General features: G+C 35.3%; 1 protein-coding gene across 3 annotated transcripts in view; it reads right to left on the bottom strand.

Annotated features, from left to right (window-relative positions):
• IFT80 (intraflagellar transport 80) overlaps positions 1-16,595 on the bottom strand; it is a 163,454-nt gene that overhangs the window by 6,330 nt on the left and 140,529 nt on the right. For all 3 annotated transcript variants that reach the window (XM_071214590.1, XM_071214589.1, XM_071214591.1), the window contains one exon: positions 12,881-13,004. In XM_071214590.1, the coding sequence (XP_071070691.1) occupies positions 12,881-13,004 (124 nt within the window). The remainder of the gene's footprint in view (positions 1-12,880; positions 13,005-16,595) is intronic.

Here is a 16,595-nt window from a genome sequence, read left to right on the forward strand (position 1 = left end):
TCACAATTAAATTTCCAATTGCCTACTAGATATCTCCACCTGGATACCTCATAGGTACTTCAAACTCAAAAGGTCCAGAACTTATATGTTTTCTTGTATTCTTAACTAGATTAATGGCATTCCCATCTACTAGTCATCCAAGCTAGTAACGTGGAGTCCTTTTCAAATGCCTTCTTTGCCTCATCACTCACCCTCCCATCCCAACCACAATGTTCTCTTGATTTAACTGCTAATTTGTTTTCTTACATTATTAGTCTTTCCCTCGCATCCCCATCTCCATCTCCTGGTGAGAATTGTATATAGTAACTTCCTAATTGGTTCCTAGTTACACCGTCCCCTCTAACCCATCCTTCACATCAGAAGTTACCTTTTTTTTTAAAAAAACAAATCCATTTTATTGATACATATTAATAAAGCATACAATTCATCAAAGGTGTATAATCAATGGTATTTGGTATAATCACATAGTTGTGCCTTCATCACCTCAATCATCATTAGAGCATTTTCATTATTTCAGTAACAATAACAAGTAACAAACAAGAAAATGCTTCCCCTCTCAATCTCTCTACGTGTCCTCTGCTGTACATAGCTGCTAATTCTGACAATTCTTGCAAAATTACTTACTTATTAAACAGTTTTACTGAAATATATTCATATACCATATGATCTATCCAAAGTGTATAATCAATGGCTTTCAATATAATCACAATGGTGTGCATTCATCACCACAAAAAATTTTTGAACAAATTCATTACTCCAAAATGAAAAATTCTACACCCCTTAGCTGTCCTTCCCTAGCCCTACATAACCACTACTATAACTTCATCTTTATAAATTGATTTATTTTACATTTTATATAATGGAATCATACAATATACAGTATTTTGTGTCTGGTTTCTTTCACTTATCATAATGGGGTTTTTTTTGGTCTGATATGAACATCTTATAGTGTTTACATACATTTGTCCAATTTCAAAGAAAAACAGTCTTATCTATGCAATTTTACCCATATTCATATTTCCCATGTGGTTTTACTATGTTATACAGTTCCATGTTATATTTTTTCCTGCTTTCCTTTTAGTAATGTACATGGTCTTAGAATATCCCTTTAAACCACTTTCATACCCATGTAATAGTACTGCTAGTTACAAATACTATGTTGGGCTTTCACCTTTTCTGTTCATTTTCAAAAATTAGCACACATTCTTTTTACCAATTTACCCTCAGTTTTCCATTTTCTAACCTCATTCTATTTTCTGTTGACTTTATTCAAGGTATTAACTCTGTGAGATTACACAATATATTTAGTTCATAGTAACACAATCATACAGTATTTGTCCTTTTGTCCTACAGGTTCATGCATGTTGGCATATGCTTTACAACTTCATTTCTTCTTGTAGCTGCATAATATTCCATCATGCAACCACACCAGTTTGTTATCCATTCATCCGTTAATGGACCCCTGGGTTGTTTCCAACTCTTGGCAATTGTGTATAACCCTGCTATGAACATCATTGCACAGATGTCTGTTTGCATCACTGCTCTCAGTTCTTCTAGGTATATACCTAGTAGTGGTATTGCCAGGTCATGTGGCAAATCTATATTCAACTTCTTTAGGAACTGCCAAACAGTCCTCAACAGTGCCTGTGCCATTATACATTCCCATCAGCAGTGAATAAGTGTTCATATCTCTTCACATCCTGTCCAACAGTTGTAGTTACTAGTGGCCATTCTAATAGGTGTGAAATGATACCTCATTATAGTTTTGATTTGCATTTCCCTAATCACTAGTGAGGTTGAACATTTTTTCATTTGCTTTTTTGTGATTTGTATTTCTTCTTTGGACACATGTCTTTTCTAGTCTTTTGTCCATTTTTTAATTGGATTGGTTGTCTTTTTATTGTTGAGTTGTAGCATCTCCCTATATATCATGGATATTAAGACCTTATCAGATATGTGATTTCCAAATATTTTCTCCCATTGAGATGGCTGCCTGTTCACCATTGGACAAAGTCCTTAGAGGTACAAGTGTTTAATTTTGAAGAGATCCCATTTATCTATTTTGTTGTTGTTGTTGTTGCTTGTACTTTGGGTGTAAGATCCAAGAAACCACCACCTACCATGAAAGATCCTTAAGACGTTTCCCTACATTCACTTCTAGTAGTTCTATGGTCCTGGCTTTTATATCTAAATCTTTGATCCATTTTGAGTTGATTCTTGTGTAGGGAGTGAGATACGGGGCCTCTTTCATTCTTTTGGTTATGGATAGCCAGTTCTCCCAGCATCATTTGTGAAGAGACTGTTTTGTCCCATTAACATGGCTTTGGTAGGTGTCAAAAACCAGTTGGCCATAGATGTGAGGGTTTATTTCTGGATTCTCAATTCTATTTCACTGATCAATGTGTCTATATTTATGCCAATACTTTGCTGTTTTGACCACTGTAGCTCTGTAATATGTTTTAAGGTCAGACAGTGAAATTCCTCCCACATTACTCTTCTTTTTTAAAATGCTTTTGGCTATTTGGGTGCACTTTTCCTTCCAAATGAATTTGGTAATTGCCTTTTCTATTTCTGTAAAGTAGGCTGTTGGAATTTTGATTGGTATTGCATTGAATCTATAAATCAGTTTGAGTAGGATTGACACCTTCATGATATTTAGTCTCCCAATCCATGAGCACAGAATATCTTTCCTTTTGTTTAGGTCTTTGTTGATTTCTTTTAGCACTGTTTTTGTAATTTTCTGCATACAGGTCCTGTATTTCTTTGGTTAGACTGACTCCTAGGTACTTGAGTCTTTTTGTTGCTATTTTAAACGGCATTTTTTCCCGTTTTCTCCTCAGATTGTTCAATATAGAAACATTACTGATTTTTGTGTCTTGATCTTATATCCTGTCACTTTGCTGAACTTATTAGCTCAAGTAGCCTTGTTGTAGACATTTCAAAAATTTCTAAATATAGGATCATGTCAGCTATGATGAGTGAGAGTTTTACTTCCTCTTTTCCTATTTGGATGCCTTTTATTTATTTTCTTGTCTAAATGCTCTAGTTAGAAGTTCTAGCACAATGTTGAATAACAATAATGACAGTGGGGATCCACCACCTACCACAAAAGATCTTTAAGATGTTTCCATACATTTCAACATTTCCCCATTGAGTACAATGTTGGCTGTGGGTTTTTCATTTATGCCTTTTATCATATTGAGGAATTGTCCTTCTATTTCTATCTTTCAAAGTGTTTTTATCAAGAAAGGATGCTGGATTTTGTCGAATGCCTTTTCTGCACCAATCAAAATGATCATGTGGCTGTTTTCCTTCAATTTGTTCATGTGGTGTACTACGATAATTGATTTTCTTATGTTGAACCAGCCTTGCATACCGGGGATAAATCCCACTTGGCCATGATGTATAAGTCTTTTGATATGCCATTGGATTCTATTTGTAAGTATTTTGTTGAGAATTTCTGCATCTATGTTGATTAGAGAGATTCGTCTGTAGTTTTATTTTCTTGTAGTGTCCTTATCTGGCTTTGGTATTAGTGTAATGTTGGCTTTATAAAATGTGTTAGTAACTCCCCCCACCCCCTATCCCACCCCTTCAACTTTTTGGAACAATTTAAATAGGACTGGTGTTAATACGTCTCAAAATGCTTGGTAGAGTTCACCTGTGAAGCCATCTAGTCCTGGACTTTTCTTCATTGGGAGATTTTTGATGAATGGTTCAATCTCTTTAAATGTCATTAGTTTGTTAAGTTCTTGTATTTCTTGTAGCATCAGGGTAGGTTGTTTCTGTGTTTCTAGGAATTTGTCCATTTCATCTAGGTTGTCTAGTTTATTGGCATACAGTTTCTCATAATATCCTCTGATGATCCTTTTTGTTTTTGTGGAGTCAGTCATAACTTACCCCATTTCATTTCTTATTTATCTGCATTTTCTCTTCTTTTTTCCTAGCTAAGGGTTTGTCAATTTTATTGATCTTCTCAAAAAACTAGCTTTTGGTTTTGTTGATTTCTCTATTCTTTTTTGTTGTTGTTGTTCTCAGTTTCATTTATTTCTGCTCTAATCTTTATTTCTTTCCTTCTGCTTGCTTTGGGAGTGGTTTGTTGGTTTTTGTTTTTTTTTTTTTTTTAGTTTCTCTAGTTGTTCACTTAGATCTTTGATTTTAGCTTTTTCTTCTTTTTTTAATATAGGTGCTTAGGGTCATAAATTTCCCTCTCCGGACTGCCTTCGCTGAATCCCACAAGTTTTGGTAAGTTGTGTTCTTGTTTTTATTTGTCTCAATTTATTTACTAATTTCACTTACAATTTCTTCTTTAGACTACTGATTATTTCAGGGTGTGTTGTTCAGCCTCCATACCTTTGCAAATTTACCTCTTTCCTATTATTGATTTCTAGTTTCATTTCATTATGATCTAAGAAGATGCTTTGTATAATTTCTGTCTTTTTTATATTGAGTCTTGCATTGTGACCTAACATGTGTGTGACCTAACATTCTGGAGAAAGATCCATGTGCACTTAAGAAGATGTATAACCTGCTGAGTTTGGGTACAATGTTATATATATGCCTGTTTGTTCTAGCTCGTTTATCATATGTTCAAGTTCTCTCCTTGTTGATCTTCTGTATAGTTGTTCTATCTAATATTGTATTGAAATCCCCAACTATAATTGTAGAGATGTCTGTTTCTCCCTTCAATTTTGCTAGCAGTGGCGTCATATATTTTGGGGCACTTTGGTTAGGTGCATAGATATTTGTGACTGTTATTTCTTCCTGATGGATTGTCCCTTTTATTAAAATATAATGGACTTCTGTATCTCATAACTTTTTTACAATTAAAGTTTGTTTTGTCTGATATTAGTATAGCTACTCCTGCTCTTTTTCTGGTTACAGCTTCCCTGGAGTATCTTTTTCCCACCTTTCACTTTCAGCTGGTTTGTTTTCCTGGGACTATGGTGAGTCTCTTGTATGCAGCATAAGGATGACTCAAGTATTTTTTTTCAACAAATTTAATATGAAAATGGTGATAGAAATACATTAGATAATAGAAATTCACCCTACATTATTTTTTATATATTGTTCTTATTTATGTATTTTTAAAATTTTATTGAAGTATATCATTCAGACATGAACATACATAAACAAAAAGTCTATAATAAAAGTTGTGAACTTACAAAACAAACATGCATAACATCATATAGGGGTCCCATACATCACCCCACCACAAATACCTTGCATTATTGTGAAACATTTGTCACAAATCAAGAAAGAACATTGTCAAAATATTACTATTAACTATAGTCCATATCCCACATTTGGTGTATTTTTCCCAGTTCATCACCACTAGACCAGCCCTACAAGAAATGCCAAAGGGAATTTAATAAGTCAAAAGGAAAGGAAACTAGGAAATTGACTGAAGCCAAATGAAGAACTAAATATCTCTGGTAAAGATAATGACATGGGTAAACATAAATACCAGTAGTACTGTACTTCTGATATGCAACTCCATTTTTCACTTCTTAGAGGATGTAAAAGGCAGAAGGATAAAAGGTAGTGATATATGAATGGTTTTGGACTCCGAATGTATACATATGTAATTCTGAAAAGAACTACCTAAAGGTAGAGGGATGGAGAGGTATAGGAACACAGTTTGTGTTTACTATTGAAATTAAATTGGTATCAAAGCAAACAAGAGTTCTATAGATTTAAGTCCTATACTAACCACAGAGAAAAACAACAGAGAATATGCAAACTCATGGGAACAGATAGTAGAGTACAGGTTACCCGGGGTGGGTGGCAGGGGCAATGGGGAGTTAATGCAAAGTGAGCGTAGGGTTTCTGTTTGGGATAAAGGGAAAGTTGTAGTAACGGACGGTGGAGTAACAATGTGAAAGCAATTAATCCCACAGAATGGTATGCTTATGAGGGGTTAGGAGGGAAATTTTATATTGTATATATGTTTCTACTATTTAAAAAAAGAGAAAATAGATAATGACAATTAAATGCAAAATACGATACTTGGATGGGATCTAAAAATGGAGAAAAGGTTCAAAAAGACATTGTTGGGATATAAGAAAAACTTGGAATAGATTTTAAGCTTTAAATCAATGTTAAATTTCTTGAACTTGATAACAGCACTTAAGGTGATCACATAAATGAATATCCTTGTTCACAGGAAATCTACATGGAAGTATTATAAATGGAATAATAAGATATATAACTTTTTAAGACTAGCTTCCTCCACTCAGCATTATAACTATGGAATTTAGTAAAATTATTACATGTATTAATAAGGTATTTCTTTTTATTATTCCATTGTCTGGGTGTATCACCACCAAATGTTGAAAGACATTTTGGTGATCAAATATCCACATATAGGTTATAGGTTATTGTATGAATATAAGTTTTCATTTATTTAGGATAAACACTCAGCAGTGGAACTGTTGGGATCAACATGTGTATGCTTGATGTTTAAAGAAACTGTTGTGAATGCCTCATTTTGCATTCCCACCAGCAATCTGAGAGTTCCAGTTACTGTGCATTCCCATCAGCCCTTGGAATTATCCTTTTTTTTTTTTTAACTTTAGCCATTTCAATAAGTGCTGAGTGTAGATTCTGACTCTTGTATTTTTATCCATTCTGTTAGTCTGTATCTTTTGATTGGGGAGTTTAATCCATTCACATTCAATAATAATTCTGTAAATGCATTATTTACTTCCACCATATTATTCCTTGGTTTTCATATGTCATATCTTATTTTTGTTTGTCTTTTTACTCTTTAGATTATCTTTCCTGCCAATTTTTCTTCCACACTCTCCTCCAAGCCTCTCTCTCCTGTCTTCTTCTTTCAGGCTCTCAGGCTTCCTTTAATATTTCCTGCAAAGGTGAGTTGTTTTTTTTTTTTGAACTCTCTTAGTTTCTGTTTATTTATGAATATTGTAAACTTACCTTCATATTTTTAAAATATTTATATTTAATAGTTTCTCTTAAATATTTACTTTATTATTTTTAAAAATTATTTAATCCCCCCCTCCCCACCATGGTTCTCTTGTCTGTCTGCTCATTGTTTGCTTGTCTTCTCCAGGAGACCAGGAACCAAACCTGGGACCTCCCATGTGATAGACAGGTGCCCAACTGGTTGAGCCACATCCACTTCCCAAACTCACCTTCATATTTGAAGGACAATTTTGATGGATAAAGAATTATCAGCTGGTAGTTTTTCTCTTTCAGCATCCTAATTTTATCATACCACTGTTGGTTTAGCATGCAGGAAGCAGGGGTCTAAGCCATTAGATGGTAAGACTTTCCACAAGTTTTTCCTAGATAACTGCATCTTCGATCTTGATTTACCAGTTCCAAGTTTAGTTAAGTCCTCCAATGGGGCACTTTCATCTGGGATCTTGGATTCTAGAAGCTTGGAATTTCCAGAATCAGTTTTTGTTTTCTTTGTGCCTGACAGTTCAGTCCTCAGCATATCTCTCTCATCTAGCATTTTGCTATCAGGTGCAAGCAGGAGTCAAGCCACATTCTCTGGGTTTACTTTGGAAATTTCTTCAGCTAAATGCCTAGTCTTGCAATTTTCAAATTCTGCCTTCCCTGAAACACCAGGAGTTAATCTTGCTAAGTTCTCTGCAACTTTAAAACATGGATTGCCTTTCCCCCAGTTTCCAATAATAGTTTCATCATTTACTTTTAAGGCACCATAAAAAGTCTCTTTAGCATCCACATTGCTATCAACAGTCTCCTCAAAGCACTGTAGGTCTTTTCTTCCAAGCATCTCACAATTCCTCCAAAAAATATCCCTTACCCATTTATAAAACCATTCCAGCATTTTGGTAATTGCAAAAGCACTTCCCCACTCCTCGGTACCAAATTCTGTATTAGTCAGCCAAAGGAGTGCTGATGCAAAATACCAGAAATTGATTGGTTTTTATAAAGAGTATTTATTTGGGGTAGGAGCTTACAGATACCAGGCTGTAAAGCATAAGTTACTTTCCTCACCAAAGTCTATTTTCACGTGTTGGAGCAAGATGGCTGCTGATGGCTGCTCATGTTCAGGCTTCCTGGGTTCCTCCCTTCCTGGGGCTTGCTTCTTTTTCCTCTGTGTGCTTACTTCCTGGGGCCCCAGCTTAAGGCTTCAGCATCAAAATCCAACATCAAAACTCTAACATCAAAAACCTCCAACTCTCCTTTGCCATGCCTTTTATCTGTGAGTAACCACCCACCAAGGGGTGAAGACTGATGTCCTAATGACATGGCCCAATCAAAGCCCTAATCATAACTCAATCATGCCCAGTAATAGACCAGATTACAAACATAATCCAATATCTATTTTTGGAATTTATAACTATATCAAACTGCTACAGGACCCCATAGAATTCAGCAGAGATCTAGAATTAATTTCTCAATGTTATTTTTTATTTATTTCTCTCACCTTCCCTCCCTCCCCAGTTGTCTCCTGTGTCCATTTACTTTGTGTTCTTCTGTGTCCACTTGTGTTTCTTGTCAGTGGCACCAGGAATCTGTGTCTGTTTTTATTGCGTCATCTTGCATCTCCATGTGTGCGGCCCCACTCCTGGGCAGGCTGCGCTTTTTTCGTGTGGGGTGGCTCTCCTTGAGGGACACACTCCTTGCATGTGGGGCTCCCCTACACAGGGACACCCCTGCATGGCACGGCACTCCTCGCGCTCATCAGCACTGTGTGGGAAGGCTCACAACACATGGGTCAGGAGGCCCTGGGTTTGAACCCCGGACCTCCCACGTGGTAAGCGGATGCTCTTATTAGTTGAGCCAAATCCGCTTCCCTCAGTGTTATTTTTAAATGATCTTCTTCCACTCAACTTTTAATTCTGAAATTAACATTTTATCTAATCACATTTTTTGCAAAGATATTTATGAATGACAGATTATGCTTAAAGACCTGTATGAAAACAGAAGATCAGCAGACAGTGCAGATAACTCTCAAAAGCTGTTTTCCTGGAGTTAATTTTATCTCATGGTAGAGAATTTTAAGTCAAAGATAATTTTCATCTTAAAACACTGATTTATGATTTCTAGCTGTCAAGTTAGATTTTTAAAAAAAGAAAAAGTAGGAAACTAGAACATAGTGCCATAGGCAGTCAAAATAACCTATATATAGTTTCAGGATGAAAAGAAAACAAAACACTTAAAGAAGCAGTGCTGGTATGGTTATCCACCTTGGAAGTTTCTGCTACTCTTGTATTTGAAATATTACATTTGGGTAACAATGAAATACATATATGTGGCAGTTTGAGATTATTTATGAATCCCAAAAAGAGAGATTATGTTTGTAAACTAATCTATTCCTCTAGGTATGACACCCTTTGAATGAATTAGATTGAGCTGATATGTCTTGAACAAATTATCTATTAAGATTATGGCTTTGATTTGAACGTGTCAGTAGGGCATGACTCAGATTAAGTCCCCACCCCCTTGATGTACTAATATAAATGAACACTCACTCAAGAAGACACATGGAAGAGGAGAGAACTCTGTCATGTTTGATCCTGGAGTGCTGAGGATGAATGAGCCATTCACTTCACAGTTTGCAGTTAAAGAGTACAGAAGAGCTGAGCAGCTGAGAAGGCCCAGAAAGAAACAAGCCCTATGACAGAGACTGATATAGGAAATCCTGAGAGACCTGGCAGAGATTACCCGCCATCTTGCTTCAACGTGTGGTAACTGACTTTTTGAGAAAGCAGCCTTGAGTTGGACTCTTTAGAGCCTTGTAATTGTAAGTTTTTACCCCAAATAAATACTCTTTATAAAAGCCAACAGATTTCTGGTACTTTGCATCAGCAGCCCATTGGCTGACTAATACAATATAAAATGAAAAAGAAGTTGAATTTTTTACATTTTTGCTATCTAAATTATAATTTCCTTGAGGGTGAAGACTATATTTTCTTTGGGTAAGGAGTATATTTTCTATGTTCTGAAAATACCTAATGTAAAAATACTGAAAAAAAAATTGATGACAATGAGGAAAGCAGAATAGCATTAATATGCTTAAAAATTATACAACAAAGTAAATTTAAGGGAGGTGCTTGGTTTTAATATATGGCCATATTTTCAAACCTGTGACCAAAGATCAGGTGATTTAGTGATTCTCTGGGCAGCTTAGTAATGCAGTTCTTGGTGGTTGTGGTCACACTCTGTGAACTAGGGTGTAACCAAGGTCCAAGGGCTCTTGAGTTTGTCCTAGTAGTAGAGCAAGCCTTCCTAACCCATACAGCCTAACCCATTAGTACCAAGTAGGTTCCTAATGAAAACAAAAAAAAGTTTGTAGAACTTCTATAAAATGTTTCCTTCCTACCAAGAAACCCACAATTTGTGGCTATCCTGGATCCAGATGTTGAAATTGCATTGTTTAACTCTAAAAATAGCCCCAAAGGCCTCATTAGCCTGAAAACTGTTTTAAGGTCCAAAGATGTAGATCCTGACACCAGTATTCTAAATATGGTTAAGTAGATGATGTTGGTTTTAGCAGAAAGTGTAGGTGCTTTCTCCCTACTTTTTCCCTTCTTCCTAAGACTCCTTTAATCTACCCTGCCCTAAAGATGTATCAGAATGTTCCATTTTATTGTACACCAAAAGAAGAATACTCCCACATAGTCTATAATCTCCACAAAGACAGAGGCCATATCTAGTTCATCCAAGTACATGGCATAGTACCTGGCCCAGAATCAACACTCAAGGATATTTTTTGACTAAATTAATAAATAAAGGCTAAAGAAACCAACTGGTTCACAGACTTAGGACCAAGGTCTGCCATGTCATAGGATCACAGCTCTTGGGAGTCCAGTGTTTTGGATTTTCATGGCTAGACAGGTGAGTTCTATTTCTGTTGTCTGAGCCTACAAGGATCTGGGCAGGTGACCACAATCATTTCTGCTCTAGACACTGGGAAAACTCTTCTGTTCTGATTGTCCTCATGGGCTGAAAGGTACAAGAATGATTTGCATCTATTTGGAGTGAAAAAGTCTGAGATTCTGATAGGAGTTCAGGGGACAAAGATTTTGCCTTCTTTGGTTCTAGCCAGTGAAATCTACAAGGCTAGATGTCACCCTGAGGTACAGCCTAGCTTCCTAGAATTCTACAAAATAACAAAGTGTATTAATTTACTTTTTGCTTAGCAGTTCCTTCCTCAATTTATCTCTTTTCTCTTGCATTTTAGTATAAGCAGTCAGGAGAAACCAGGCAGCATATTCTACAGTTTGCTTGGAAATCTCCTTAGCTAAATATCTAAGTTTGTTATTTACAAGAACAGCTTTCCACACAACAGAACACAATTCAGCCAATTTCTATGCACTTTATAACAAGGATTGCCTTCCCTCCAGGGTTCCTCATTTCTGTGAGGCCATCAAAAGTACCTTTAACATTCACATTTCTATGAATATTCTGTCCATAATGATTTTTATATTCTCTAAGATGAGAGAAGCTTTCTCCACAGTTCTCCTCACTTCATTCTGAGCTCTCATCAGAATCATCTTTAATGTCAATTTTGGCAATCTTTTCAAGGCAGTTAGGCTTTTACTATCACATGCCTCAAAATTCTTCAAGCCCCTACTAATTACCCAATTCCCAAGCTGTTTCCATATTTTAAATTTTGTTATGGCAACGTTTCACCAAAATGGATTTGTTTCCTAGGGCTGCCATAACAAATTACCAAGAACTGTGTGGTTTAAAACAACAGAAATTAATTGTCTCATAGTTCAGGAAGCTAGAAGTCCAGAACCAAGGTGTTAGAAGAACCATGCTCCACATGAAACCTACAGGTGAGAAAAACTGTAAGTAAGGACATAAACAGATATTTGCAAACTGATGTTCATAGAGGTATTATTCACAATTGCTAAAAGACGGAAACAACCTAAGTGTCCGCCAACCAATGAATGGATAAACAAGATGTGGTAAATTCATATGACAGAATATTATTCAGCTGTAAGAAGAAATCAATTGAGGAAGCACAGGACAACATGGAGGAACCTTGAAGATATTACATTGAGAGAAATTAGCCAGACACAAAACGATGACTATTGTATGGTCTCACAGATATGAACTAAATATGCTGAGTAGACTTAGGCAGTTGGATTATGAAGTGTAGGTTGGTGGGAGATGTAATGTAGGATGAGAAAGGGTAGAAGATGCTGGATGTATGTAGAATGTTTAATAAGGTCAAATATAAATATGGGGTAATGGCTGGACTTGATGATAACACATTATAATTATTGTAACAAACATTATTGATTTATAGATGTAATTGTGGCTGAAATGACTAGTCGGGAGATTGACATTAGCTGGACGGTAGCTGTAGGATAAATAGGGAATGTATAACAATGATTTTGGCAGTAGATGAGGATTGTGGTCAATGATATAAATACAGGAATTTTTTTTACTACACGGTGTTTAAGAATGTGGTGATATGTGTGAAAAATATAACTAATGTATTTTATAGATTATAGTTAACAACAACATTGTAATGGTTTTGTAGCAAGAGCAAAGATGGTACTATATTAATGCTAAAGGTCAAAAAATAAGAAACAGGGTTTGGTTTTGTGAGAAAGGAATATGATTAAGCATTTTTTCTCTTTTTCACTTTTTCATTAATAAGAAGACCGTAACTATGTCATTTAACTAATCTGTGTTCATCTGTGTATCTTTCTGAACAATAGAGGAACAACTGAGTTAGTACCTGGAATTAGATGAGATAAAAGTGACTGGACAGAATTTTTTAGGAGTAATGCTTCTGTAACTTGCTGAGCTGCCTTTCTCTGTAATTTTGTTTTTTTAAATTTGAAATAAAGTTATTTTAAAAAGCATATATGTATTTATAAAGCATATCTCTTGTTTAAAAATACGTTATAATACTTACACCTTCCGCATACTGTAAGTATCGTTTGTTAGTTTCCTGTTTACCAAATGTCTCCAAAAACTTTTGACGGTAAGCAAGAACTGTATCAACATGTGTTTTATATTTTATAGCCAATTCAAGTGCCCTATAATGAGAAAAAAAACAGATTGTCAGTAATAAGTCAGTCACAATAAACATAATCACTGCAAAATGAAAAAAATAACAAGACAGATTATCAGCACTGTTTGTGTCAGTCCCTAAGGGCAGCAGAATTTTGGGGTGAGGAGGTGGGAGACATGGTCTAGGTTACTCCTTTCTCTCATCCCTTATTATGGAGCATCATTTCTTACCTTATTTGAAAACTACTATTAACTCTTTAAAGCCCAGATCAAAATGACATCTTCTTTCTAAAATCTCCCCTCATAGAAATAAATGACCATTATATTTACTCTATAGAATTTTATTCATATTATTACAGTACTTACAGTGTATTACAATTATTATTTATAAGTCTGTCTTTTCCGCTAGCCTATACATTTATTAAAGGGAGATATGGGTTTCATTTATCTTTGGTGAGAACTACAGAGTGCATATATGATAAATTTCATTAAAAAATTTTTAAATCATAATAAAGTTCAAATGAATGAACTCCCCTAATGTAAGCAATTCAACTATTTTGATCATTTTTATGTCTATAAGAATTTGTTCTGTTCAAAATTCAACTAATTAGAGTTAAAATCTGATATCCTCAAATTATTACTGCAGCAAATTAAAAAATTTATTAAAATAATTTGAGGTAAATAAAAGTCTAAAAGATGCCTTTTGCCATCTGACTCTTAGAAAAAGAGTCAGTAAGGGGAAACTTGGCCCAGTGGTTAGGGCGTCTGTCTACCACATGGGAGGTACGCGGTTCAAACCCCGGGCCTCCTTGACCCGTGTGGAGCTGGCCCATGCGCAGTGCTGATGTGCGCAAGGAGTGCCCTGCCACGCAGGGGTGTCCCCCGCGTGGGGGAGCCCCATTCGCAAGGAGTGCGCCCGTAGGGAGAGCCGCCCAGCGCGAAGGTGCAGCCTGCCCAGGAATGGTGCCGCCCACACTTCCTGTGCCGCTGACGACAACAGAAGCGGACAAAGAAACAAGATGCAGCAAATAGACACAGAGAACAGACAACCGGGGGAGGGAGAGGAATAAATAAATAAATAAATCTTTAAAAAAAAAAAAAGAGTCAGTAAGCATTTAAATTTTATACTCCAATCAGGTATCTATTTATCTATGTTGCTAAGTTATTTTTAAAGTAATATTTTATTTAAATGAGAACTAAATAATGGCTAAAATCAGTGGTACAATATCAAAGACACAAAATCTGTATATTGATGATAATTGGGAGGGAAATGCAAAGATTATCTTCAGTTTCAAGTTTACTTTTAGTTTGCAAGTTTTGGACAGTGTCTATGCCACTGCAATCCTGTTTATAAACTCCTATTAGTTGAATTAGGATCCTATCTTAGTGGAATTGGCTCTCCTATGCTGATCATCGTCATCTTGTTTGAAAGTATGGGAAATGGTCATAATAGTCAAAGTATTCTTTGTTCTCTTACTTTCTAATATGATACATGATTCCTAAATATTCCAGTCATGATTTATCAGAGCCAAATATGATAAAAATGTTGTTTTAGACAAAAGGATATATTAACCCATGGACTACATTTTTTGCAACTTGTGATTCTTCAGTAGGAAAATCTGGTTCATTCTTAGCAGGCTTTGGTAAGCTATACTTTAAAAGGTATTTTAGATATGCTATGTGTATTTTAAGTACATTGCAATTGAGAGATTAATTAATGCTCTTTCCATTTTTTATTTCTATAAAATTATGAATGTAAACCATGTATAATACAAATGATAATGTCAAAATTAGGCAAAATGGCTTCTTACAAAAATAAATTGGCATGTGCCATATTGCTATATACAAGGGTCAGCTACTCATAACAAATTCTCACAATGTTCCATCATTTCTCTGTGACTTTAAGGCTTTCAGAGAAAAAGAGGATAGGCAGAATGTAGAGAAAATGAAATGCAGAAGAATAGAAGATATGTGAAAGCAAAAAAGTTCACACAGGCTTGAAAGAGGAGAAATGGAAGTAAAGATACCCCACTTCTTCTAATTCTCTCCCACTTCATTCCCCTGTATTTCCTTTAGGCTCCAACCCCAGTGATGTGTGAGTGGAGAATTTGATGAACAACTCCCCTGTAGCACCTTAGAAGTTCCATCTCCCATTGTTTCTCTTTATGATTGTAGGTGGGGAGGATTCCTTGACTGCATTAAACAGGAAGCAGTGTTCTGAAAGTAAGGAGCACAAAGCATCATTCTGGATTGGGCCTTCCAAAATTTTCAGAGATATTTTGGTTTGGAACATTAATATATTACTTATGTGGAAAGAATAGGATATGCTGTCTAGTCCTGCATTTAGATAACTGATTCTAAGTTTTATGTATCATTATCATCATTACTAAAAATATGTATTGAGTTTATGATTGAAGAACAATGGCTGAAGGTAAATATTCAAATGAAATGCGCTATTTTAAATGTTCTCTAAAAGCAAGCACTGGGTAAAAAAGTGTTTCCTTACTATATCTAGGAGGGAACTCACTCCAAATTATATAAGGGTGATGGGAACAGTATGTCTCTAGTTTTAAAACGGTTATTTGGCATCCAAACAAATATGACATTAGATTCTGGGTCTGGAATAAATCTATGTATCTTCTCTGATTTTAAACAGAAGTAAGTTATATAAAAAGCTGTTTTAACTTCAAAATATGATCTTTTGAATTACCTGAATGAAACTAAATCACTTTGTATAATAGGCAGAAGATTAAAAATTATTTTTATTAATACTTACATAAAGGATCACTATGCATATCTGGAGCTTCTAATTTCTACCTCCTTAACTTCAGTTTTTGAGAGCAGTCTACTCCCAAAATGTCAAAATGAAAATCAAGCAGATAATTTGCTTACCTACAATTCTTCAGAAGTTGCATCTTTTTAGGTCAGGCAATGTTCAAATTCAAATAATGAACAACAGAAGCACAAACAAGCAATACTGTGCTTCTCAAATGGAGTAACAATTAACAAAATAAAATTTTTGTTTTCTAGAGGATTTAAACAAATATAGAAATTCAAGGGATCTTAAAAGTAATCTAATATATTTATAATCTAATCCTTAAATTCTATCCTTCTAGAATGATAAAATTAGAATACCACCATGTTTAATCCCTAATTAATTAATGTATCTAGGCAATGATCATTAATGGATGCTAGCATCAAAAGAAGATGGATAACCAGTCATTATGTATTCCTGATGGAAATATACAGCACTACTAATTATGAAGTCTTACTAAAAAAATAAAATCAACCTAAATTTAATCATGACTCTAAATTCAACAACCATTTTACAGCAAATTTAGTACAGAGGAACATTGTGGTAGTTTGAGTCTTTGGTGGATCCCAGAAAATTATTGTTCTTACATTAATCCATTCCTGCGGGTATAAACCTTTTGTAGATGAGAACTTCCTTTTGATTATTAGGTCACTTTAGTAAGGTGTGCTCAGAGTGGGTTTTTTGTTGCTGTTGTTGTTTGTGGGTTTTGGACGTAACAGACTGGGGAGTGAACGTGAGACCTTGTATGTGGGAAGCTGGCGTTCAACTGCATGAGTCACATCCACTCCCCAGGGTGGGTCTT

Source organism: Dasypus novemcinctus, chromosome 4 (genome assembly GCF_030445035.2).
Source record: "Dasypus novemcinctus isolate mDasNov1 chromosome 4, mDasNov1.1.hap2, whole genome shotgun sequence".
Lineage (NCBI taxonomy): Eukaryota > Metazoa > Chordata > Mammalia > Cingulata > Dasypodidae > Dasypus > Dasypus novemcinctus.